At 40.3% G+C, this 27,924-nt stretch overlaps 1 protein-coding gene across 1 annotated transcript; it reads right to left on the bottom strand.

Annotated features, from left to right (window-relative positions):
• Positions 1 to 344: 344 nt before the first annotated feature.
• LOC134345456 (claudin-15-like) lies at positions 345 to 27,924 on the bottom strand. The gene is made up of 5 exons (XM_063046146.1): positions 27,578 to 27,924; positions 13,187 to 13,351; positions 10,410 to 10,491; positions 6,365 to 6,469; positions 345 to 4,559 (listed from the first exon to the last, which is right to left on the bottom strand). Exons 1-5 carry the CDS (start codon positions 27,792 to 27,794, stop codon positions 4,478 to 4,480), a joined length of 651 nt encoding a protein of 216 aa, XP_062902216.1. The 5' UTR covers positions 27,795 to 27,924; the 3' UTR covers positions 345 to 4,477.

The raw sequence follows: 27,924 nt of genomic DNA on the forward strand, positions 1-27,924 counted from the left end.
TTTTCGCCTTTGCCCCTTCTCCTGTCAGTAGAAACAGTTCTGCCGAGTTTAGTAGCTAAGCCACACGTGAAGGCCAGGAGATGAACTTGGTTGTCAGAGGCTATTTGATGTGTATGCCATTGGGAGCACTTAATAGGTAGTGGGAGCTTGTCCCCATTACCAACCCCGGCTATAACAACCTTAAGGGATATAGGTAAGAGGCAAAGGAATCAAATGGGAGTTGATTTGTGTGTGAGAGAAGGAGAGAGCTGTGGGGATAATAGGGATATACTGTATAAGGAGAGAGAACGAGACCAATGAGACAGCTCTGCCAGCGAGGCCTGAAGGTCTTCTCAGTCATACAATATCTAAATAAACCAATGTCTGCCAATAATTTTATTAAAATCTAGGCTAAATTCCAATAAGAACAAAACTCAAATTCTTTTGAAGCACATACTGATATGTAATAATTAGGAACAGTTTTTTTGTAAATCTTGTTAACAACTACCTAAAAGCAAGAAGAAAAAAAAATGCATACATAACAAAGAACGGCCTATACAATTCTGTAATTTCAACCATGTAAACTCCAGAATAAAAGCATAAAAAAATGAATGGTAATCAGAGTGAACAGATTTAGAGTGTTACACCCTTGCCTCTCAATCATCAGGGCTCCCACAGTGTGAGATCTGCATGGAGGTCAAGGAAATCCTAGTCCTTTCCAATTTCTCCCCTCCCCCTGCTCTGGCCCATGCCGATTTAATTTTGAATGAGTATCACTGAGTTTTACAAGGTCATTGACCTGTAACATTAACTAGATCCATGATTCTGCCTGATCTGCTGAATACATTCAGCATCAGCTCTTTGTATATTGCTGAAGCTCCTTAGCCCGTTCAATTTCTTGAAATGGACTCTGCCTTTTATTGAGGCCTTGACATTATTCATAACATGTGGTGCTCAAAACGACCTCAACTCCAGCAGGGTTCTAACCAATGTGGTAAGCTCTGGAGACACATTCTTCCTGTGAGCTGTTTTGTTTTGATGTTGGTTCTGAGACACTATTTGTAATTGCATTTTGGGCTGGATCACCTAAAGGCACTTCAGACTTTATCTTCTATTTGCCCAATAGCCTGCTATAATATAGTCTTATTTCCCACACAACCAAACCTGGCATCTGAACTCTTCAGGTTAGGAGATGCTTGCTGGCTTTAGACAAATGGCATAGTGTTTGCTGCTCGTTTACTCCCCTGATGATATAAAGTTTCATTGAAGACAATTGATAGCAGTAGTTTCTTTATAAGTTGGAATACATGAAAATTATAACATTGCATTAAAGTCATTAGCGGTACATAAATAACAGAAAACCAAAAATACAAGTTTTTTTGGATGTCCATGGCACTCCACATTATAAAATAAAGTCAGGCCAAATATTTTTAGACCTTCACCTTGACTTTATTCTGTTAGTTTAGGGACAATACACCTGATTTTGTCCTCAATATGTTGAAATTGAAATTGATGCCCTATTTCTGTCTCTAAGTATTGTTTCTGAGTGTTTATTCCTAGTTACTGTCATTCTGTAGTCCTGATTCTGAAGAGCTGAATTGAGTGGTCAGGCATTGCAAAGCCAGAGTCTTTTTTGTTTCCTGGTGAACTCCTCACAAATTGTGTGGCTATGCCACAAATCCACACTGATCCAAGAGTCTGATTCCCAGGATGGAATTCCTAGGCTCTAGTTCACTGAGATATGAAACATAGAGTCATAGAGTCAAAGAAAAGTACAGTGCAGAAACAGGCCCTTAAGCCCGTCTAGTCAGTGTTGTACCATTTAAATTGCCTTCTCTCATTGACCTGCACTAGGACTATAGCCATCCATATCCCGACCATCCATGTACCTATCCAAACTTCGCTTAAACGTTGAACCACTTTCACTGGCAGCTTGTTCCGCACTTGCATGAGCCTCTGAGTGAAGAAGTTTCCCCTCATGGTCCCCTTAAACCTTTGGCCTTTCACACTTAACCCATGACCTCTGGTTGTACTGCCACTCAACCTCAGTGGAAAAAGCCTGCTTTCATTTACCCTATCTATATCCCTCATAATTTTGTATACCTCTATCAAATCTCCTCTCAATCTTTTATGTTCCAATAAATAAAGTCCTAACCTATTCAATCTCTCCTTAAAAGTCTCAGGTCCTCCAAATCTGGCAACATCCTTTCTCTGTTTTTTCTCAACTTCATTTACATCTTTCCTGTTGGTAGGTGACCAAAACTGAACACAATACTCCGAATTAGGTCTCAGAAATGTCTGGTACAACTTCAACATAACATTCCACTTCCTGTACTCAATCAAAGATGATAAAATGCAGTGGACACTTTTAAGACTAAAAAGGGTTCAATATCTAAATGTTTATCTGATAAATACCTTCTTATTGAGTGAAAGGACTGCCTTAATAATTACTAATATTTCTTTCGCTTTCTATTTCTATGACCTGTTGAACTATATGGATTATCCGTTGCAAGAAATAAAGAAGGGTTAAATTTGCCAACTGTGGTGTAATTTCATGAAATTTCCTGATAACCTTTATGTATCCGGAGCTATAAGGCAGCTAGCCCTCTCTCCATGGATTTATTAGTAGCAGTTATTAGTGTTACAGAGAGTGGAAGGCTTGCAAAATTAATTGGTGTCATATTTTCCTCTTTGCAAAAGGTTAATTGGGACAATTAGGGTTATAGCCCAGATTGGGTGTTGGTCATAAATGAATAAGGGGAGATTGAATTTTGTATAACTTAACTGTACTTTTTGGTTCAATATTGATTCACTTAATAATCAATGATCGATGAATTGTAGCCTTTATCCCATCGGGTTGTGGATGCTCAGTCTCTATGTATTTTCAACACTACAATTGACTGATCATTGATTATTAAGAGAGTCAAGATTGGACCAGAAAGTACAGTTAAGTTGCACAGTCAGCTATGAAATTATGGAATAGAAGAACAGGTTCTAGGGGCTGCTCAACTTTTCCCTCAATTTCTTTCTGTTCTGCTGAACTGAACCTGCATTGTTGAGTCTCTGTAACTCATGTTAACAGGTAACAGTGGTGTGTTAAACAGCAGTCACACAATGTTTAAACGTATGAGGAAATCTGTTTAGTTTAGTTCAGCCAGTCAAAACAAAGGCAGAAGCCACACTCCCTCCCGACTTGAAATAGATTATTGACGGACTTCAGCATATTATGTTCATTAGCTTTTGTGGGAGACAAGTCAAAGCTTTTAATATAACTGTACTGTAATTGCTCAGTGATGGAATCTAAATACTCTGCTTATGTGGAGCCAAGCCAATCTCAGACCTTACAGACTCCACTCATTCAGTGGCCAGTGCAGAACTTAATTCTAGTGAGGCCTGTATGGAGCTGAAACTCAAGACACTCACATTGATCTAAATGTGTCAATCCCAACCACAGAAAAGTCAAAACAGCCCCTAACAATGGAAAAGCTCGGATAAACCCTTAAAATAACAGAGTGCAGATGCTAGAATCTGGAGTAACAAAGAATTTACTGGGAAAAAAAGTCATCAGCTTGAGCGGCATCCATGAGGGAACTGAAATGTTGAAGTTTCATGTCAAAACCTTGGGAAATGGCCAATAGAAAGAGAAGATTGGGGGTGTTGGGGCAGGGGCCAGAGGTCATCAGTAGACTGAGGGGGGTGGTTGAAGGATGAGGAGCAGATCAGGCTAGGTGGGTGAGGGGAAAGTATAGAGCTGAAAAAAGGGGTAGGTGGCTATTAGATGGAAATAAACAAGACAAGAGGAAGCAGGACCCATGAGGGAGAGGTGAAGGTGAAGGTGGACACGGTTGCTGGAGGCTTCTTGCAGCAACTACCATTCCAATAGGCACTGACTGCCTCTTTAAATCATGGGATAACCAAACATGTGGAGAGCTATTTGTGTTAAATATTCTTGCAAGCTCTTCTCTCCCTTCCCTCACCTCAAGGGTGTTGATTCCTAGTCCACTGATTCCCATTGGACCCCAAATGCTAAAGTCACACTGAGATAGGAGTATCACTCTGCACTCCCATGCTGGATGTATTGAACTCATGCTCTCCAGGCAAACTGAAACAAAATAACTCTGGCATTGTCACAAATAAACACTCAAAGCATTCAGCAGTACAATGTAGAAATCTACCTGAAGCAACAAGCAACCTGCTAGAGGAACTCTGTGGGTCAAAACGAATTGTCAGCGTTTCACACTGAGCCAGGACTCAAGACATTGGCAATTCCTTTCCCCCACAGATGCTGCTGGACCTGCTGATTCCCTTCAGCGGGTTATTTATTGCTCCTGATTCCAGCATCTGCAGTCTCTTGCGTTTTCAGCAATCTGTCTTACTTATTTTGATGCTTCACGGAGTGCCATAATGATTGGACTGAAAACACATTTCTTTTTCTTGAAAGACATTTGAAGACCTGAGTAACATAAAAATAAGGCATTTTTCCTTGACAGTCTCTGGTTTAGACGTAGGCTTTTGACTGGGCTGATTCTGTCTTTGTGTAAATTCTTTGCCCACCTTGAGCAGCAGAGTACTTGTAGCCTCTGTGAAAGAAAACATATGGTCATCAGTAATTGTGCAGGGACCTATCCACTCACTTCTCAGTTAGTTCTACCACTTTGAAAATGCCCTTGTCTCCTTTGTTTTCACACAATGAATGTTTCATTTCCCTCCCATTCCTTTGAGAACAAAAGAGACAAGTGGCTCTTGAAGCAATACACAGAGAAGAAGCAGTACAAAACTGATCACGAAGGGTCTTTTAGTGTGCCGTGGCAAAACTTCCATCCCGAATAATGGACTAACATCTGCAGCATGGGTTGCCCTGGGAGCTGGCCCATCTGGTTGTGTCTATTTTAGATGGCAATGAACAATTATGTTGTCAACAGGTGTTCCTTACTAATGGAAGAGTAAAAGGTTGGTAGGTATCCTAGTCATTAGCCACAAATGGATGTTAATCATAGTGAGGTCCATTTCCAGCCAAACTGAGAGTGGCACACAAGCAAAGCCAGCAGAGTCATTGACACATAGCCCAGAAATCCAGGTTCAATTCTACTCTCTGGTGCTGATCTGTGTGGAGTTTTCACGTTCTCATTGTAACCATGTGGATTATTCCCCCCACCCCCCTCCACCCCATGTGCACACTGGTTTCCTCCCTCGAGTCAGTTAGCTGGCCACAGAAAATTGCTGCCTGTATGTAAGAGTGTGGTAGAATCTGGGGAGTTAATGTGAATGTGTGGAGATTAACATGGGTTAATGTAGGATTAGCCTAAAGATGGCTCATTAATGGCCAGTACAGACTGAAGAGGTCAAAGAGCTGTAGGACTCTCTAACTAAAATTCAACTTAAGACCTAATGTGGGTTCTGTGGGAATCTTACTCATTGTCCACATGTTGTAGCATTTGTACATTTTAGAATGAGGCATGCAGCACGAAAAGTACAAACATAATAAATACTCTATTTAACATGTAGTCATCATGGATCCCATTTATTACGGGGGTCTGCATCCCCTCTTCTTATGCTGAGGTCAGCCTGGGGACTAATCAAACTGAAACAAAATACCTCAATATCAGGTGATATTAGACAGTTAATAGCTGACCATTTACTTTATATTGCTGAGTTAACTCTCTGATTGTGGATTATGTCACTAAATTGATCGTCACACACTGTAAAAATCAGAACAGTGATGAAATTTAGACGAGTGATCTATTGACTTTAGGTTGATACAGCAGTTGGCAATATGCCTTCAATATTTTGAAATGCAAACATGAGGAAATCTGCAGATGCTGGAAATTCAAGCAACACACACAAAATGCTGGTGGAAAGCAGCAGGCCAGACAGATGCTGTTTTGTGTGTGTGTGTTGCTTCAATATTTTGACCTTGTTTTATGCCTTTCTTGGTGGGAAAGATTTAAAATTCCATCCCTCTAGACTGAAATTCAAACACGCCTGGTCGGTTAATTTTTAGGGCCAAATACATAAAGTATATATTTTTTTATCACAAGGGTAGCCCGGTAGTTTAGTGGTTAGCACAACACTTTACAATACAGGTGACCCAGGTTCAATTCCCGCTGCTGCCTGTAAGGAATTTGTACGTTCTCCCTGTGACCGCGTGAATTTGCTCCGGGTGCTCTGATTTCCTCCCACAGTCCAAAGACGTACCATTTGATAGGTTAATTGGTCATTGCAAATTGTCCCAGGATTAGGCTCAGATTAACTCAGGGGGTCGCTGGACAGTGGGGCTCGAAGGGCCTATTCCATGCTGTATCTCAATAAATAATGTATATGTTTAAGTGATTTAAGCCACCAGATGACATGTGCAAAAATATTCAATGAAAAATAAAACACTTACTCATTCTGTTTGACTGTTTTGCAGGAACAACACAAGAAAGAACCTCCCAGGATAAGGAGAGCAGACCCAGCCCATCCAATGTACAGGGCAGATCCCAGCTCATACCTGCAAGCAAAGACATCGTTTGTCTCACACGTTTTCAAATGGAATTATTTTCTGGCTCGTTATAATCAACCCAAACTCTGATGATGTTCTAGTCACTCCATTTTAGGATGGATAGGGAGGCTGTGGAAGGAGTACAGAAGAGCTTTACCAGGATGCCACCTGGTTTAGAGGGCATGTTCTACAAGGAGAAGTTGGACAACTTGGGTTGATTACTCTGGAATGGCAGAGCCTGAAGGGAAACCAGGTAGAAGTTTATAAGATTGTGAGAATCGTCAGTAGAACAGGCAGCCAGTATCATTTTCCCAGGGTCAAAATACTTAATATGAGAGGACATGTATTTAAGGTGAGAGAGGCTAATTTCGAAGGAGATGAGTGGGGAAAGTCTTTTTATACAGGGAGTAGTGGTGCCTGGATTGCATTGCTGGGTGATAGTGGAAGTGAATATGATAGATGTGTTTACTGGCTCTTATACAAGCACATGAATGTGCAGAGACTGGAGGAATATGGACATTGTGAAGGCAGAATATGGTTTAGTTAGGCATTTAATTATTTCGGCATAATATTATGAGCCGAAGGGCCTGTGCATAGTTCTATGCTCTGTGTTACTAACTTGGCTGGGTTATGACAGTCATGGGTAAACTGTGAATCTCTGGATGATATCATCTGAGGTTCTACAGTTCATGATCTTCTGGACAATGTGAAAAGAATCAGACATGTCTAATCATTCTCAGTGCAAGGTTAATGACACAATTATCAGCAACATCAACTTCTATTTACACAATGCATTTGAGCAAGATATCTCAAAGTGCTTTTCAGGATGGTATCAGGTGGAAAATTCTCATAAGGGAGCTTCAGAAGAAAGCTTGGACAAAGAGGCAGAATTTGAGTTGCACTCTGCAGATAGCCAGATTTCCAGGGATTAGGATCCAGGCGTGGAAGCTGTGAGCATGGAAAAGGGAATCTCAGATACATGGCATCGAGAATGAATCCAGTGACTGTAGCACCAACTGCCCAACTTCACATGTGACCCAGGAGGATGGTTTGCACTTGGTTCAAGTGATCATGTGTATGAGGTGGAAAGATAATGCATTCAAATATAAAGTTTGAATTAAAAAGAAAACAATTTTCTTAATTTTGCTATTTGTATTCACTGTCAGAAATGTGTTAAAATTCAAACCTAAGAAGGGACAATTTTTTAGACGGGTCTTCCCCAGGCAAGGATAATAAATGGATGTATCACTGCCAAGGTCTATTTGAATAGGATTAAAGCTGATAGTCACGTGGATATCATTCCCAGATCAAGCTTTGAAGCAACACTATGTTAGTAAAATAAGCTAGGCAGCATTTATTTTGAGCTTGTGACTAGCTTTTAATCAGACACTTCAGAACCTTGCATTGACAACATTGTACCTAGAAGCTTTGGATCAGCATTCCTCCCAAATTTTGCAGGCAGCAACTCTTATAGTGACTCTGGTATTCTCAATTATACCTCCTTTGCCCCTTTTCTTGGGTCCAGTCACCACCCACTTTCTTTCTTCCCATTTCATAACTTCTCCCACCTCTCTATCACCCACTATTTTCCTCATCCCTCACTTTTTCCTTCAACTGAATCTACTTGTAAACTGTTGAACTTATCATGTTTTCTGTTGTTGACATCAGTAGCCTGAAACAGTACCTGAGATTCCCTTTTTTCAAGTGCTATCTAACCTGTGGAGTGCCTCAAGTCTATTCTGTTTCATTGAAGAATAACAAATTTAAGGTTTGCTACCGTGGACAAAATTTACCAGTTCCCATCCCTAGTAGTCATTATAAATAACTTACAAATAACATAAAACAAAATAAACTATGAGCTGGAATAGGCTATTTGGCCCCTCGAGCTTGCTGTGCCATTCAATACAAACATGGCTCAGCCTTCAACGCCTCATCTGTGCAAGTTGCCATCCTCCCAGTTCTAGGATCTTTCAAAAATCTAATGATCTCCTTTTCGAATACTCGGTAGCCTTCTTGATGCTCCAGGACAGGGAATTCCAAAGATTCTTCACACACTACAAAAATATATTCTTTCACCCCTCAGCTTAAAATGAACAGCCCCATCCCACCCAGGGTCTGATAAGATCACTCCTCTAAACTTATTTTGAACTCCAGATAACTTATATCTAATTTACTTTGCTGCTTGCAATAGGTTAGCCCTCTCATCCATGGATTCACTCCTGAAGCAGAGTGCATCAATAGTAAATAATGTTCCCACATGGTGTCTAGGGCCAGAGCTCATAATTTAAGATAAGGAATATAACGTTTATAGGGGATCAGTCATAGAGTTATAGAGTCATAGACCACTGCGGCATAGAAACAGGCCCTTCTGCACATCCAGTCCATACCAAACCATTAATCTGCCTCACCCTATTGACCCACACCTGAACCATAGCCCTCCACTCCTCTCCACGCACTTATCCAAACTTCCCTTTAATGGTGCATTCATACCCATATCCACCACTTCTGCTGGCAGCTCACGCCACACTCGCGCTGCCCTCTAAGTGAAGAAGTTCTCCCTCAGGTTCTCCTAAATATGTCACCTATGACCTCAAGTTCTAGCTCCAGCCAACCTCAGTGGAAAAAGCCTGCTTTCATTTGCCTTATTTATACCCACATAATTCTGTACACCACGATCAAATCTTCTCTCATTCTCCTATGCCCCAGGGAAAAGTCCAAACCTGTTTAACCTTTCTCTATAATTCAGGTCCTGAAGTCTCAGTAACATTGTAGTACATCTCTGTACTCTTTCAATCTTATCGTTCCTATAGGTAGCGACCAGAATTATATGTAACCCTCCAAATTTGACCTCAACAATGTCTTATAGAACTTTACATAACAACCCAACTCTTATACCCAATACTTTGATTTATGACAACCAATGTGCCAAAAGGTCTCTTTACAAACCTATTTACCTGTGACTCAGCTTTCAAGGAACTATGAATCTGTATTCCCAGATCCATCTGTTCAACTACACTCAATGCCTTGCTGTTTACATGTAAGTTCTCCCAAAGTGCAACACTTACACACTTGTCTACATTAAACTCCATCTGCCATTTATCAGCCCATCTTTTAAGCTGGTCTAGATCCTGCTTTAATCACTTTTCTCATTGGTGTGATCTTGGTATGGTATCATTGATATGGTCTTGGTATGATCCACAAATCTGTTTTTGCAGTTTACCACATGATCACTCAGATCATCAGCATGGATGAGAAACAACAACAGACACAGCACAGATCCCTGCAGCACACAGGCCTCTATTCATACTACCATTACCACTGTCTGTCTTCTCCTGTGAAGCCAATGTTGAATCCAATTTACAGCCTCACTCTGAAAGCCAAATGACTGGACACTTTTGACCAGCCTCCCATACTCCCATACAGGACTTTGTCAAAGATTATGTTATATTCCAAGTAGACAATGGGCACCGTATTATCTTTATTATCTTTCCTGGTAACCTACTCAAAAAATCTATAAGATTGTGTTAGACATGGCCTATAATGCACAAAGCAATGGTGATTATTTCTAATCTGGCCCTGTGTATCCAAATTCCTATATATCCTGTCCCATAGAATGCCTTCTAATAATTTACTCTCTGCTGATGTAAGGCTCACACGCCTACAATTTCCCAGCTATTTTAGAGCCTTTCTTAAACAACAGAGCACCATTTGCCATCCTCCAATCCTCCAGCACATTATCCATGCTAAGTATGTTTTAAATACCTCTGCCAGGTCACCTGCAAATTGCCTCCCACAACATTTGAAGGCACACATTGTCAGGCCTTGTCCATCCCAGACAAGCCAGAATTCATGCTGGGAAACAATCAAAACCCCCACAACTATTTTGTGGATGTGAAAGCTGATATTTGGGGCAATATTACTTTACTTAGTAAAAATTCTCCATACGTACTTAGTTCCAGCGTAGATCGGGTTGTAGAACTCCATGGTGATGTTGTAGGCATACCAGGAAACTGGTACTATTCCACATAGACCTGCCAATGAAGAATACTGAGTAATTACTGGACAACAATATACCTGATGATGAATATAAGTTTTCCAAAGTGTGAGATATGTTCTGAGAGGATTCAATAGGGTGGATAGCCAGATCCTCCTACAGATGAGTCAGATGAGGATAATGCTCATCCAGTCTACACAAGGAACATAGGCGCAGCAAGTGAATAAAATAACTTGCATTTATATACCACCTTTTTAAGCATTAGGATATTTCAAAGTGGTCTATGGCCAATGAAGTACAATTCTGAAAAAGTGTTAGTGCTTTAATGCAGGAAGCATTTTTGTAATTTTAAACAGGGCATGGGTTTTCCCAAACATCAAAGTGTACTGACAGGTCTTCTCCTACTTCTAATGCATGTCCATATGCACACATAAGAAATAAAAGCAGGAGTAAGCCAATCATCTGCCTGAGCACAGGCAAGGCATTTAAAGCCTCATTCGGTGGCATCTCTGATTCTTAATGCTCCTTCAAGCTAGTCTGAAGGAATGCAGTCGTATCGAACTCTCACCCTGAGCAGTTTGTAGTTACTGGGACAAATAAGGTGCTTAAGAGGGTCAATCAAATCTTGTTAGGTAAATGCATCAATAGATATGGAATAATGATGAATGATTGACATTGAAACAATCACCTCTAATGCTCTATATATTTAGATTTGAACTTATTCAGGTTTGGAGTTGGGTCACTTTTGTTTATTGAAGCCAGTTCAATTGGAGACACTTTGTTATCATTAGCCATAATAAACTCCTTTCCACACTCAAACTCATTCCCTCCTGTAGTTGCAAACTCATACTAGGCTATTTGACCTTATAACCAGAATGCTACCAGATCATGTATCCATAATGGGCACACTAGCCAAGTCTAATTCTTCCCTCATCTGATACCTGCACATAGCAATAGAAATCTTTGAATTCTGGCCAGCACCGAGAATTCCAATTTTACCCTTCATGATCCAGCACCCTTTATGTGTATTGCAGAGCCCCATGGCCCCTGTTGTACCATCATAATCAGATTAGTGATAGGATAAATCCCCTTCTGGGATTTTTGAAGAATACTACCGATATGCAAGAGGATGAAATGAAGTAGGTAGGCATGGATGGAGAGTTGAGGTTGAAGTCAAATCAATTATGACCAAATCTATTCCTATTACCTATTTAAATGTTCATTGGATTTATAGAGAAAGAGAAGCAAGAAAGGCCGTTCAGCCATGTGTGCTTCCTCTGCCATTCCTTGATGGTGTTTTACCTCAGTGAGACTTTCCTGTATAAATCTCATATCTCCTGATTCTCCTACTATCTAAAATCTATCCACCTTTGCTGACTGATGTGCTTCAATGTATAAATAGAAACACACCACAGATATCTATGTACTTAGATAATAAATTTACATTGAACTTTGAACTTTGGGTTAACATCTACTGAACACCCCATAGACTCTGTACGCACTAACAATATTACTTAAGAGTATTAAGAACTGCTTTTGGTCACAGCCTCAAAAGCCATTGTCACTCAAAGCAGAGATGGTTAGATCATTTGATATGAAGGGAATGGGGGGATATCAGGCTAGTGAAGGAAAGCAGCACCGAGGTAAAAGGTCAGCCATTGTTACATTGAATGGCTGAGCAGGCAGGAAGAGAGGAATTGCCTACTCCTACTTCTGTTTCCTATCTTCTCATCTTCTTGGGCTGAGTGATTGATACTTGAAAATCAGCCAACCCAGGGAAGAGTAAGAAGTTGAGTTCCGTCCTTCTCTCATGCTTGGGACTTGGTTATGTTAATGTTTAACAGGGACTCTTATTATCTGGAAAAAGCTATCTGAATGGACAGTGGAACCGGCCTTGGCATTACCTTCAGAAAAAGAAGATACAAAATTTAAAAGGAATTTTTAGGGTTAGGGAGAAAAATTGTGGTCTTTAAGTGCCTCTACCTATTATATTATAATTTGGATAGCCTTACAAATAAGGTAAGCAGACATGATGAGATAAATAGATACATGATTTTATGATTTTCTCACCTTTGGTGGCTAGTACTAAAATCTGGGTGCACTCACCTTCAATACATTCAACTCCCGCAGTCAATAGAGCCAACAAGGGAGGCAAATTCTCAACAATACCAGAGGCCAAAGAACAAGATTCCCTCTTAGGTAGGTTTCAAGATAGAAAAACTCAGTAGAGCTACCTGTGATATAATTTCCTTTATTACAATAATAACTGTTTTGCACAGGACCTGATGTGACTTGAATATTTGATGGAGCTTGCTGATAGCTTTAACCAGGAACAGTCAATCATAGGTATAGCCTTATACTTTGAAGTAAACGCGTTTCCTGGACCATTAACCTGAGCACAGAGTTCATCAGGCTCTGCTGCAGTATTGAGGGATTACCACAATGTCACATGAGGTTGCTTAGAATGAATTTACTCTCTCGGTTAGACAATTCAAGGCATTATTTCAAGGATGTGCAAGGTAGTGCATTGAACCCCAGCCAATACTATCTCCCGACTCAATGTGAACTATTTTACATGGGCATGCATTGGCAATGCATGTTGTGGATCTACAGCCAATAATTTTCACATCTCTTTGTCTGTACCTCCATTACTTGAGAAGAATTTGCTGGTCACAGGCATTTGTTTGCTAAGTTGGTTGTTCATTAATTGGATAGACCACTAATTTACTAACCTGCAAGGATGTAGATAATTCCACCTGTCACTGCAATCTTCGCTTTGACTGCCTCATCCATGTTCCCAATGCTGGTGCATTTCAGGCCAAACAGTGTCACTACTGAGGAAATAAATCCTAGAATGATGGCAATAATCATCAAAGCACGGCATGCTTGGATGTACGCTGCAAAGGGAAAATAAAGATGTTTTAGTTTCAGCATTCAACTTAGACCATTCAACTAATGATGGGGAAGCTATTACCCCAATGAGCATGTGTCATTCCGGATGATGGTTTACATCTGCACTATATTGCGAACTCTAGTCTTCCTTCTACTGCAGGAAAATCATCTGAAGAGTTTGGATAGTAAATCAAAACAGCCATAGATCATTTATTCCCTTGAGCATATTCACACCTCAACACAACCAGAGCTGTTCAGCTATCTTAATAACTTAATCACAGTCTTCGTCCCACATGATTTACACATTTGGAAATCCATTTGTCTCCTTCTTAAACATATTCAGCAGCTTGACCTCCAGCAGCCTTGTCTATTGGGAAATTCCACAACTTCTCATGCCTCTGATTGAAGATTTTTGACCTAATCTCAGTTCTAAATCTTTGTCTTGATAATCTGAGATGATAACCACAAGTTCCAGACACTATAGCTAAGAGAAATATTTCAAACTCAAGAGAATTTGCAGATGCTGTAAATCTTAAGCAACACACACAAAATGCTGGAGGAACTTAGCAAGTCAGGTAGCATCTATGGAGGGGAATGAACAGTCGACATTTTGGACTGAGACCCTCCGTCAGGACAAATAAACGGTTGTTGTTTCGGGGTGAGACACCTTATCTGGACAGTCTTGGTGAAGGGTCTCAGCCCAAAATCTCAACTGTTTATTCCCCTCCGTAGATATTGCCCGACTTTCTGACTTTCTCCGGCATTTTGTGTTTGTTGCACAGGGCAAATATTTCCCCTGCATGCAATCTTGAAATGCACATTTAGATATATTTGCTGATCTGACCTTTAAGTAGCTAGAAGGCTAGTGTGCCAGGTTAGTGGCCAAACCCTCAAGTTCATAGCACGGTGTTGCAGCAGGAATGATCGATGAAAGGACCGATGTTCTTGTGGTGGGAAAAGACATGTTATGCTGAGTGGAATAGAAACCCACACTGTGCTTTTTGCATGTTGTATCTGGCTCACACTTACACGGCCTTGTTCCATCTCCTGATTAGCAGTTGTGAAAACTGGTGACAGTCTTATTGATGTGCTTAAGAGCTATATTCTCTCTCAAAGGTAATGTGGTCCAGTGGTAGAATTGAGCCCAAGTACCAAAAGTAGGAATGTCCTCCTTTCTTAAGCTTGGTGGCAGCACAGTGGTGTAACAGGTAGAGCTGCTGCTTCACAGCACCAAGGTCCTGGCTTCGATCCTGACCTCAGGTGCTATCTGTGTGGAATTTGTACCTATTCCCAGTGCTCAGGTGGATTTCCTCTGGGTGCTCCAGTTTCCTTACACATCCTAATGGCACACGGGTTGTTTGGTTAATTGGTCTCTATAACTTGGGCCTAGTACTTATTTATTGATTGATCGAGAGACATCACCTGGGGTCGCCAGCTGTCCCGTATTAGCCGGGACATCTCGTATATTGGACTAAATTGGTTTGTCCCGTATGGGACCGCCCTTGTCCTGTATTTCCCCCACTAAGGTAGAGCATTCCTATGAAACCTTTCGTGCCGAAATGGTGTAAAGCGAGGAAGCAATTACCATTTATATGGGAAAACTTTTTTAGCGTTCCCAGACACAAAAAATAACCTACCAAATCATTCCAAATAACACATAAAACCTAAAATAACACTAACATATAGTAAAAGCAGGAATGATATGATAAATACACTGCCTATATAAAGTAGAAATAATGTACGTACAGTATAGTCGGGAAGATTAAGCCAAACCCGATTTGAGGAAAAAAAAATTGGCACGTACGCGCATGTGCACGTCACGCATGCACACACAGGTGCCTGCGCGAGGCTTCATGGTCATGGTAGTCTTTCTCGGGGTAACCACAAGTGTCCTGTATTTGACTGCTACTTTTGTCCCTTATTCGAGAGTGAGGAAGTTGGCAACCCTAGAATAGGACCTTCCAGCACTTCAAGCCGCACCATCCAGCAACCCTCCGATTTAATCACAGGATAATTTATAATGACCAATTAACCTACCAACTGGTACGTCTTCAGACTGCGGGAGGAAACTGGAGCACCCTGAGGGAACTCCTGCGCTCACTGAGAGAACATTCAAACTCCTTACAGAGAGAGTTGAACCCATGTCCCCTATACTGTAAAGCGTTGTGATAGCCACTACACTACTGTGCTGCCCTAGAATGTAGACTAGTGGTTAAAACCTGGGGGGAGTTGATGGGAATGTGAGGAGAATAAAACTTGGCCTTTATTGTAGGATGAATACATATGTGTGCTTGATGGTCAGTGCAGACTCAATGGGCCAAAGGGGCTGTTTCCATTATGTGTCTTTTTACAACCGTAATTACCAGATCTGGCAGATTGAGAGCAGGGCGCGATGAAGATTTCCCTTCATAGAATCTCCTGCTTACTATGAACTCCACACAGATCCTGGCATATCTCCCCTGCATACAGAATCCAGCTGAGTGTTCTGATATCAAACAGAAAAGCTATTCCCGCTGTTGCTTTACCTACATTTTGTCTAAACTTGATGCCATTCCCAGCATAGAATACATAGTTGCAAGAACAGCTAGTTATGCCTCTCTTTAATGTACTGTACCTATATTCACTAGCCTTGAAAGTGATTATTACCCTAAAGTCATACTCCAAGTTGAGCCTTGTTCAAAGGGAGCATAAGTTTGAGGATTAGTGTTAGGTAGCCCCAGCTTCTAGCAATGCAGACAATGAAAGTTTACTGAATTAAACTGACTATTGCTTTACAAAGTCCACAACCTATCCTGTTGTAATAGAAAGAACATCTCCATTAGTACATCTGGACTTTTGAAGTGAATTCTTCAGACTTTCTAAAATTGCAGGATTACTCAGATCTGTATTTTGAAAAGGCTAAAAGAAATACAGGAATCTTGGGAAAGAGTGGTTTTGGGAAGGAGAATAATCGATTCATCCTTGAAAATGCTGGAACATGTGCTACAGGTCAATTTCATTTCCCTTACTGTAAGTGTTACAGGACATTGTTCAACTAAGAGTTTCCCCATTTACAGAGCCTATAACCTGCAGAAATGTTACATCATTTCACAAAGAGATGTGAGTAATGTGATTCAGCCAAGTGTTCTCCAAAAGAATTATTAAATTTTGGATTGATTACTAGAAACAGTTAATAAAATTGAATATCTATTGAAAATGTTATTAGATAACAGAAGTGTTCATAGTTGACGCTCCATTTCTGTAGCATCATTCTTTATCGATAAAATCATAGAAACATAGAAAAATAGAAGCAGGAGTGGGCCTTCAGCTCCACACACCTGCTCTACTGTTCAGTGTGACTTCAATATGGTTGGTTTCTTTCTCATTACCGTATTCCAATTCTCCCCCTAAACTCCTGGATGCTTGTTGCGAGAAACCTTCTTGACGATATTCTGTGATTTGGCCTCCACAACCTCTGAGGTAGAAAATTCCATCGATTCAACAGCCTCCGAGTGAATTCATTTCTTATCTCAGGCTTCGACCAGTCTTAAGTTTGTGACCTCTTCTTCTGCATGTCAAAATCACACTAAACACCCTCACAACTTTATCTGTATTATATATCAAAGTGCATATATTTCAATAAAACCTCCTCACATTCTTCTAAACTGGTTACTATATTCCTTCTAGAGCAAGTATATTCTTTTCTTTGGTATGGATATTAAACACTCACTCAATACTGCTGGTGTTGTGTGCTGTGCCTTTTCTATCAGTGCCAATAATGTTTCTTGAAATATAGAAAACATTTTTACATGACTTTGAAGGATTCAGGTCGGGGATTTTAAACTCAGGACATAGATGTGAAACTGGTACTGAAGGTAGCTGTCATTATAGAAAACATCTTTGCTATGGTTTTCTCTGAAAATTAAAATTCGCCAGTAGTTCGGAATACATTGGGTTAGGAAGAGATATTTCTGTAACACAAATGACCTAGGACAATACGAATGAAAAACATTATTAATTTTCATCTAGCCTTGGAACAAATGTCCTCAAAGTTGAGATCTGCTTACAGAAGTTTACTAACTGCTTTGTTGTTCTTGTGGTTCATACTAAGAACCCTTTATTGCAATTGTAGAATTTCTTGGCTCTCTCATTGTCAGTTTCTCTTCCATCTTGTAATCTAAAACTTCATCTGATCATTATGTTGAAAACATTATGGATAAGTGTCAATTGTTCCTCTCTAAAACCAGTTTTAATTGGACAATTTAAGTCTATCACAAATTGATTGATCACATTGCAGTTAAATGTTGTATACTATTTACAAAGGAAACTAGTGAATTAAATAACTAATTCTTCTAATTAGGCTATTTGAATGGTTCATCAAATTCCATGGTATTTTTAATTCATAGTCATTTTTCTGGAAAAGAGAGTAACAAGGAAACATGTTTCTTAATGGATACCCAGATGCAAATTACTATAGATGCCGGAAATCTGAAACAAAGAAAAGAAAGCTGAAAATGTATAGCAGGTCAGGCAGCAGCTATGAGGAGAGAAAAAATGTCAACACTCTCTTTCTCTCTATAGATGGTGTCTGACTTGTTAAACACTCCCAGAATTTTCTGCCTTTATTCATTCATGACTATCTCTAGTTTAATTTGTATCATCTTATTTTCCAAGTGAACTTGCTGGAAGAATTTATTATTAATCTATTCACTGAAATATCTCATCATTCAATGGTAAAACATTTAGGGGACTGAGGTCCTTTGGAGTATGCAGGTTGCTTCACATGATCACATGAGCTGTCAGTCTGTTGTCTGTAGTACAATCTTCTATACAATGGTGTGCTGAGGCACTGGCATCAACATGGGTGATGCCAACAGGCTCAATAAACTGATTGGAAAGGCTGGCTCTGTTATAGGAGTCAAACTGGACACACTGGAGGGTGTAATAGAACAAAGGACCCTATGGCAAATCCTGGCAATTCTGGACAATCTTTCTCACCCTCTGCATGCCACTTTGGCTGAACAGAGAAGCACTTTCAGTAATAGACTAAGACAACTGTGCTGCTCCAAAGAGCACTATATGACGTTATTCTTACCCTCGGCCATTAGATTCTATAATGAGTCAAACTACAGTCAGAGAAGTGATGACCCCATCCTGTTAGACTTCCTGTGGTAACTTATTTGTTTATTCTTTCTACTACTCTTCTAATATTTATATCTATGCACTTGTAATGCTACTGTGACACTGTAATTTCCTTTGGGATCAATAAAGTATCTACCTAACTATCTATTTGAAAAATAGCATGCATATCTATGCATTACATGTATTTCAAGATAGGTATGTGTGATTGTGAATGTGTTTGTGTGTGTATGTGTACATTGGGATAAGAATTAACCAAGATAAATTGCCATTGTATTATAAGTGAGTAACAAAGCTTAACTGTAAATATATATTGAGGATAGCTGAAACAATAGGGGTTATTGATGATGAGTTATCTGCAGATTTAAAAAGTTGCAGACAGTCTATTTACAATCAATGTCACACTGTGGTTACATTGAAAAGTACTTTATCGACATGAATTATTTGGATATCTCCTGGTATCAGAGAAGCTACTTTATAAATGTCCTCACTCACAACAATTATTCCTTCACTTTCTTCCACTTTCTCCAGACTCGAGGGATAGCCATGGGCACTCCTATGGACCCTGAGCTATACTTCTTCGCTGGCTGTATAGAACAGTCCATATTTGAAGCCTTCCCCGGTAATCCTCCACAACTCTTCGAGTGCTGCTTCATGCACCCACACTGTGCTTGTCAACTTCATCAACTTTGCCTCCAACTTCCACCTTGCCTTCAGATTCACTTGGTCCATTCTGACACCTCCCTCCCCTTTCTCAATCTCTCTGTCTTCATCTCTGGAGACAAACTGTCGACTTTCAAGATTCCCACGGTTATCTTGACAATACCTTTTACCATCCTGTCTGCTGTAAAAATGTTATTCCCTTTTCTCAGTTCCTTCATCTCGGCCTCTGTTCCCAGGATGTGGTTTTCCTTTCCAGAATGTCAGAGATGTCTTCCTTCTTGAAAGAACGGGGTTTGCTTTCCTCCATCATTGATGATGTCCTCACCCACTGCTCCATTTCCTCAACATCTGTGCTCACCCCATCTTCCCGCTGCCTTAACACTGATAGAATTCCTCTTGCCCTTCCTACTACCCCATGGGACTTTGCATCCAACACATCACCCTCTGCAACCTCCGCCATCTCCAAAGAAATCCTACTACTAAACACATATTTACCTCCCCCCTCAGGTTTCCAAAGGGATTGCTCCCATCGTGATTCCCTTGTCCATGCGTCCCTCCCCAGGAATCTCCTTTCCGGCACTCAACCTTGCAAGCAGCCAAAGTGCTACACTTGCCCATTCACTTCCTTCCTCACCTCCATTCAGGGCCCCAATCAGTCCTTCCAGGTGAGGCAACACCTCACCTGCGAATCTGCTGGCACCGTCTATTGTGGTCAGTGCCCCTGGTGCAGCCTCCTCTACATTGGTGAGACCTGTTGTAAACTGGGGAAGTGCTTTGTTGAGCACATCCTCTCTATCCACCAAAAGCAGAACTTCCTGGTGGCCAAGTATATTAATTCCGATTTCCATTTCCATCCTGACATGTTGATCGATGGCCTCCTCTTGTGCCAAGGTCAGGCCACCATCGGGGTATAGGAGCAGCACCTTATATTCCATCTGGGTAGCCTCCAACCTGATGGCATAAATAATGATTTCTCCTTCCAGTAAAAAGAAAATTCCCTCTGCCTCTCCTTTTCCTCTATTCCCCACTCTGGCCTCTTATCTCTTCATACCTGCCTATCATCCTGGGTTTCCTCCACATTCCCTTTCTCCTATAGTCCACTCTTCTCTCCTATCATGTTTCTTCCTCTCCAACCCTTTACCTTTCCCACCCACATGGCTTCATCAATCACCTTCTCACGATCCTCCTTCCCCACCCCCCACATTTTTATTCTGGCATCTTCCCTCTTCCTTTCCAGTCCCGAAGAAGGATCTTGCCCCAAAATATTGATTGTTTACTCATTTCCATAGATGCTGCTGACCTGCTGAGCTCCTCCAGCATTTTGGGTGCGTTGCTTTGGATTTCCAGCAACTGCAGACTTTCTCGTGTTTATAAACATTATTTCTGCCTTCCATCTTATTTGCTTTTTTTCCTTCTTTCCTTGTGGATGCAAGATCATAGAAGATACTTAAAGAGCAATTGCATAAATGTTTGAACACTCATGGAATTGTGGAACTGTCACAGAAGAGGAGTTGAGGCCAGGGTTGATCAAACTGATCATATGGAGTAGCAGGGCAGGCTTGAGGGGCTGAATGGCCTATTTCAGTTCTTTGCCTGCGTTCTTCTCCTTCCTCCATCTTTTTCTTTCTTTGTCTCTCCCTATCTACCTTTCCTTCCTTTCTTTCCCTCCTTTCTTCCTTCCTCCTTCCTTTCTTTTTTCTATCCCACTCTTCTTTTCCTTCCTTTCTTCATTTCCTTTTTCTTTTCCTGCTTTCCTTTCTTTCATTTTTACCTTCAGCTCTCAATAACCTGGCCTAATATTTGCAGAACACTTTGAACCTGCTGCACCTGGTTGATGTTTACTGTTGAAGGGATGGGAGCTACAATTGGACAAAATAAAATCAATGTTGTGACAATCGGATTATTAGTGGTCAGATGACTCTGGGAGGAAAGGAGAACTGATGGCCCTGAGGAAGTCAGGGGGTTCTAAGTTGCAACGTCTTTTTACTGTAAGTATTTCATTAGCCTAAAATTATTTCATTGTACTTCTAATTTCAAAACATCTCTGATGATCAGGGTATGTAGGAAACAGTGGAAAGGGTTTTCACAGAGTGATCAGTGTGATAGTAGAAGGCAGGTTTCAGTTTATTGTAACAACCAGCGGATGAGCCACTGCCCAAGGCTCATTCCATTCTGTCAAAAGGTTACAGCGGTGAGAACTCGGAGTCATGGAGTCATACAGCACTGAAACAGGCACTTCTGCCCATCCAATCCATGCTGACCATCAAGCACCATATTAATCCTACTTTAAACCGTTTTATTCCTTCCACGTTCCCATCAACCACTCAGCTACACATTAGGAAATAATCATTGAATTAGAATAGGAATCATGTTTAATATCACTGGCATTTGTCATGAAATTTGTTTTGTGGCTCAGTACATTGCAATACATAATAATGAAAACTAACAATTACTATAAATATATAAAAAGAAGGAAATTAAATTAAATAGTGTATGCAAAAAGAGAGCAAAAAAAAGAGGTAGTGTTCATGGGTTCATTGTCCATTCAGCAATCTGATGTCAGAGGGGAAGACACTGTTCCTGAAATGTTGACTTCAGGCTCCTGGTAGCAGTGAGAATCGAGCATATCCCAGGTGATGGGGGTCCTTAATAATGGGTACCGCCTCACAACAATATACGGCATAGGAAAGGCCCATTACAACCCACCCGTCCACGCAGACCATGATGCATACTGTAACTACACAAATCCCAATTGTCTGCATTAGATCCCTATCCCTCTCCTCCTTTCATATTCAAGTATCCGTCAAAACACCTGTTAAACATTAAATTGTATCCGCTTCCGTTACCTCCTCTGACAGCATGTCCCAATATTCACTACTCTCTTTGTGAAAAATTTGCCCCTCAAATCTCCCTTGCGCCATAACCCTGTACTCTTTAGTTTCAGATTCATCTGCCTACGCTAATTCTATCTATGCCTGTCATAACTTTGTAAGCCTCTACAAAGTCACCCCTTGGAATCCTATGTTCCAGGGAAAATAAACCCAGCCTATCCAATCACCCCACATAACTACTCTCCACCATTCCAGACAATCTCCTGCTGAATCCCTTCTGCTTCTCAGGGTATTTTACCTTAACCATTTGGCCTACTGATCTAGAGCAAAGTCGTGCGGTCACAAGAAGATTGTACAAACTCTACACAGATTGCATTGGTGCTCAGGATTGAACCCAGATCTTTGGAGTTGTGAGGAAGTTGTTCTAGTGGTGATGGCACTCTGTTATCCCATGTGACCCATATGAACCTTACAACCTACTTCACCTATGCCAAACACAGTGCCTGTCTACACTTACCTCATTTACCAATATTAGTCCTGTATCTCTCTCTACTCTTTTCCTATCCAAGTATCTAAACACTGTTACGTACCCTGTAACTGGGTTGCCAAACCAGCAGAAATGGATCACTCAGTTGGAGTCTGGATTACTAGAACTAAGGAAGTTTTATTAAAGAAACAAACAACACAGTACTCTAATCAAAAGGATAATAAATGCGACAGTCCAGCAATGATAAACACACATGTACACAGAATTAAGATAACAGGATCAATCAAGCTCTATCGTTGTCTAGGGGTAAATGACCAGTTTCAAAGTGACACAAAGTTCAGTTCAATTTAGTTCAGTTCAGTTCACAGTAATCGCTGCCGTGGGAGATGGACAGTGGGGGGAAGGAAAGAGAGAGCAAAACGAATGAATATTCAAACGGCTTCCACACACAGACCTTCGATATTCTTCGCAGTCAGCTTTCGGGTGAGCCCTTTGTGATGTCATCTGAGGTCACCGACCGTGACCCCTCCGTTTCCAGATACGATCGTTTCTCTGCGGTGAACCTGACACCCAGGCAAGGGTGGACACACACCAGGTTCCCGCCGATCGTGCCTTTCCACCCTGTGCGTCTATGGCTTGATCCCGCGATCAGCCGTCCAAAACTTCCCACCGACTTGTGGGAGACGCACCGCTTCGGGTCTCGTTACCTCGGGGTGTCATGTGTCTTGCCTTAGCAAACCTGTCCCTTTTTATCCCCCTGCTGAGGTATCGCCTGTCCATCACTTCAAACAGTTCAGGGTTCAAAGGGGGAGCCGATCTTGACAGCTCTCCTTCCGTTACTCTCTCCCGTCCCTTCATTAACATCTCCAAATGCTGCTCCATTGTTTTCCTTATCTCTCTTTCTCCTGAAGACAGGTGGCAGACCAACTGCTGATCCCACTGGTGCCAGCACAGGACAGCTAACATCTTAATCTATGTGTATTCTCGTCACAGCACCTTTTAACCATGGTAATTGTATCTGTCACCACTACTTCCTCACTTTGAGGATGACCAGGGACAAGAACAGGTCAAGTAGACAGATGAAAGACACAAAGGGATCTGGAAACATAGTGGGATCGTGAACTTAAACAAAATCCACATGAACACAGCGTCCCATCACTAACCACATGCGTATTATTGGGCAAGTAAGCAGACCTATTGATGAGGAACAGTCTGAATTTATGCAATATGTTTCATTTGGTATTTTCTACACTTTGCAAAGTTCTTTTGTTTGATTTGCAGGTATGATGTCAAAATAAAGAAGATTTCTCAAACCGCATTGTTTAGAAAGAACACAGGAAGAGGTGACTGAATCCCATGCTCCCACTTTGGGAGGGAGTGACCTTCAACATCATCATGGGAGCTACGTATGAGCTGTCCAGTTCATTCCTGCTTTACACAAAGCTTCCCATAGGGAGCAGGAGAGTGCAGAGTAATCCCCCGGATGATCAGCTCAGGTGTTGAGATTTTGAAGAGAAGTTTGAGAACCAAACTTAGGCTATCTTCAATGACCAGTTTATGGTGCTCAGTTATCAGATCTCAGTTATCAGGTTCTAGAGATTCTATCACATTCTCTCTCACCTGTATTTATCAAGCTTTATTCTTATACATGAAACTTTAATATCTCATGACCAATCTGAACATGATTTCTATTTTTGGAACATTATTTTGGTTTTCATAGAATCCTAGCAAACTACAACACCAAAAAAGGACCTTTCTGTCCACCACGTCCATGGTGACCATGAAGTACCCATTTGCTGTACACAAATCATACATTAGCCCACCTTATTCTCCCCACATCCTACCGTTTTCAAGTACTAATTAACCCATCAGCTGCATGTTTTTGGGAATTTGGGAAGCCAGAACACCCATAGGAAATCCAAGCCACCAATGTGCACGGAATGTGCAGGCTGCACAAACAAAGCACCAGAGATTAGAATTGAACCTGGTTTCTGGTAATGATTCAGTGGCAATACCCACTGCACCACTGTGCTGCTAAACAGGTGAAGTTGCTTCGTGCAAAGTGGTGTTTTCAATGAGGCTGAGCAGTTTCAACTCAGAACAAGATCTGGCAGATTATGACCACAATACCCAATAAGGAATTCTAAGTGCCAATATTCCCAAATGTCTAAAATTGCAAGACTTTTCAACTGATCTCCTTTAATCCTATTTGCATTAACATGATGGTTTTATCTTTTCAGTACCATTTAATATCCCACATAATTTCACAAAGCCCCTTGATTACCTACTCTTTCAATGTTCGACCTCACAATTTTCTTTACCTTACTTATATATTCTTGGTCTATTGAGACACGTGTAGATCATAACACAGGACTCTGATCAGAGGTAATGGAGGATTGTTGGTTAAAATCCCTACAGACCTGTCCGATCCAACATTCTCAATTTCTAATGCCTATTTATTTGGATTCATCTCTTTATTTGAATGTGATATTGAACAGTGAAGCTAGGGTGGGGTGCTGTGAGGGACTAACCTGTCCACCAGTACTGTCTGCGGGAGGACTATTGGTCAATGGTCACACCCACCACTGTCATTGAACTTAGAACACCAGAACTAACCAGTACACCAACATGCATTTAATGTTAATGAAAATAATGTCATAAAAAACTCAAAAGATCACAAGAAAATAGTAGCAGTAATAGGTTACTTGACCCCACAAGCCTACCCCATAATTCTACATAATTGTGACAGATCTACAATAGTCTCATTCCTCTTCTGCACTAATTCCCCTCAGCCGATAATTCCCCAAACCTGGAAAAAAAAATTCTGCCTCCACAGTAACTTCTTCAAATGTTCCCACTTGAAGTTTCAGGTGAGAATTACAGAAAATCTTAAAGTGGTGTTATGCTTAATCCACACTGATTTGTACAAAGAAAATGAAATAGAGTGTTCTATTTAAATCTGTAACTCTTGCCCACCGATAGTATGTCATAGTATTTGGAGATTCAGGCTTACAAGCTGATTGTTGTAACTAATGGACTGTATAAGTGTTCAATCAATAGGATATTTGAGAAGTTTTGATAACATAAGTAAGGAGATACAGGAACTTGTGTCAGTGACCAGAAGGAACAGGATTAATGTAATCAGCATAGTGATAAGGAGACAAGTTGTTTTTTTTTAATGCAGCAATCATTAATTATCTGGATGTTTGTTTCCAAGTGCAAAAACAAATTCATTCTTAATTTTCAAGAAGGGGAGGACAAACAGATGAAAAATAAGGTAAACTATTGGGTCAAAGAGAAAAAGAATGGATATAAGAAGAATAAATAATTCCTCCTCCAGTATTGGATAAGTTTTAACTGAACAAAAGACAACATGGTCTCCTTCCCCTGTGGAGGACTCGATGGATTATTTCTGTCCCTGAAAATCATATATGGTAACACAGCTGTAGTGTATTTAATGTTTTTATGGGAATTTAGCTAATTTTGTTATTACTTTAGTGTAGCAAAAATGGAAATCTGCTCAGAGATACTTGGTGAAATTCATTTGTGTTTCCCAACAGGTTTAATCACAGTGCATAAGTCAGCTAAGCTGCAGGGTCCTAACATGAGAATTCAGATGGTGCTTGAAGGTTAATTAAATGAAAATTAAATTTGAATAAGAGATGTCTAAGAAGGAATTAATCTGAGGTCAATGAATATGTACCAAACTAATTTTAAAGATTTGAGCAAAGATTCAGAATATGTTAAAATGCATAAAACTCCATTAGAAACCTAAGGCTTCTAAATTGGGAACTATGATCACAGTTTTTTAGGCTAGCTTCAATATTTGTTTAACTTCTTCCGTAAGATTTGTATTCACATCTGCAGTACTGGTCAGACTTTCTTTGGCTACCATTTTGATCGTGAGGTTTTAGGACTCCTGTAAGTCTCTGCTGAAACCTGTGATCAAAATGGTGGTTTAGAGCTATCAAGTGCAATTTTGTCCATTTTGTAAATAACCTGAATGGTGGGTTAAATAACTCTTCCTCCCACAAATAATATTGTTATCAATAAGTTTGTTCCTTCAAAGCTTACAAGTGATTTCTGTCAAAAATTGGTTATAATAGTTGAGACCATAGTTACTTTGTGATAACACATACCAGCATTGGCATTGACCTGCATTTAAGTCCTAAATGACAAATAAGAGACTGTCTACTTAACAGAAGCATATTATTGGTAGGAATTAATCCAATAAAAATAAGCATTTTGTTTTTCATGTTAACCGTTCGTCTCGTCCTAATCTATAGCATTCTGGACATCCCGACCTTTAACAAGGTTTTCATTTGATATATAAATCAATGACTTTCATAGTAAGATGCAACCACTAACTCTTTCTTGGTTGAGTTACTCCACATACATTAAAACAGTTGATGGAGAAGTCAAAGAAAACTTCCACACCATACTTATATATTGGATTTAAAGATACTTGAAAACTTCTAAACTATTTCTAAGATTAGCAATAACAATACTTACAATAAAACAGAAATTGCAATCTCTGTCTAAACCTAGATTCGTAAACTGTCTTTGGTGAAAAATACAGTGGAAGATTTCAGGAGAGCAAGAAGAGTTAAAACTTTCATTTCATTTCAACCGTCCTCCCAATGCCTTATATTTCTTAATATCTTTCTTTAACAATTTAAATTTCGATTACATGCTTTAACTTATCGTTGATCAAAAAGCAATATAATTTCCTGAAGTGAAGAATATTACCTCTCAGTGAAAAATGCAGAAAGCAATAACAACAGAATTGTAAAGCAAGATTCTTGAGGTTTCACCATTAACTTGAAAGGAAGTCTATCGATTTGAAGAAGTTTCCTGTACAGTTGCTAATACTTTTAACAATCTTGCTTATTATGCCTGGCTTTTTGGCCAATGCTATTCTTCACTTATGTTTGCTAGTTAAATTGGACTAACATTGCAATTAAATTACTGCCCGAGATAAATCATGTTATGAAATTACAAAGCAGGTAATTGTAGGCCGCCATTTTTTTTTTGTTTAATCATAGTAAATGAAACTGGTATGCAATTTAACGGTGCTTCAACTCAAGCATCAAAAAGTTACAATTCTAGTATAAGTATTAAGAATGAATAACCTGAAAGACCGAGCATTGTCTCAAACATCCGACAGTTGAAGACGCCAGTACTGTCCTGGGCACAGCTTTTCCATAGATTTTCATACAATCGTGAGCTTGTAATTACGCTCCCGTAAACAGTAGAAATCTTCCAGTAACTGTTTGCCAATGTTGATCCAGTAAGCATCCACCCTGCTAGCCCCATCAAGAAACCAGTAATCTCAAAAGCTGCTGCCATAGTCAGTTTGAATAATAAGGTATTCTTCCACAGAGGAATTCACAGGGAAACAAAGATCTTCTATTGCTGCAAGTTGGAGCACTGGGAACCTCTCACACCAAGTGCAGATACCGTCTACCTCTCCCCTCCT

The sequence above is a fragment of the Mobula hypostoma genome, chromosome 4 (assembly GCF_963921235.1).
Source record: "Mobula hypostoma chromosome 4, sMobHyp1.1, whole genome shotgun sequence".
NCBI classification, from domain to species: Eukaryota; Metazoa; Chordata; class Chondrichthyes; order Myliobatiformes; family Myliobatidae; genus Mobula; species Mobula hypostoma.

What these genes read in the sequence shown, in the direction of transcription:
- LOC134345456 (XM_063046146.1), bottom strand. Translation starts at nt 27,794, where the DNA reads ATGGCAGCAGCTTTTGAGATTACTGGTTTCTTGATGGGGCTAGCAGGG. An exon ending in CCGATCTACGCTGGAACTAA is followed by an intron (nt 6,470 to 10,409) that starts GTACGTATGGAG and finishes CTTTGCTTGCAG; the next exon opens with GTATGAGCTGGGATCTGCCC. An exon ending in AAAACAGTCAAACAGAATGA is followed by an intron (nt 4,560 to 6,364) that starts GTAAGTGTTTTA and finishes TTTCTTTCACAG; the next exon opens with AGGCTACAAGTACTCTGCTG.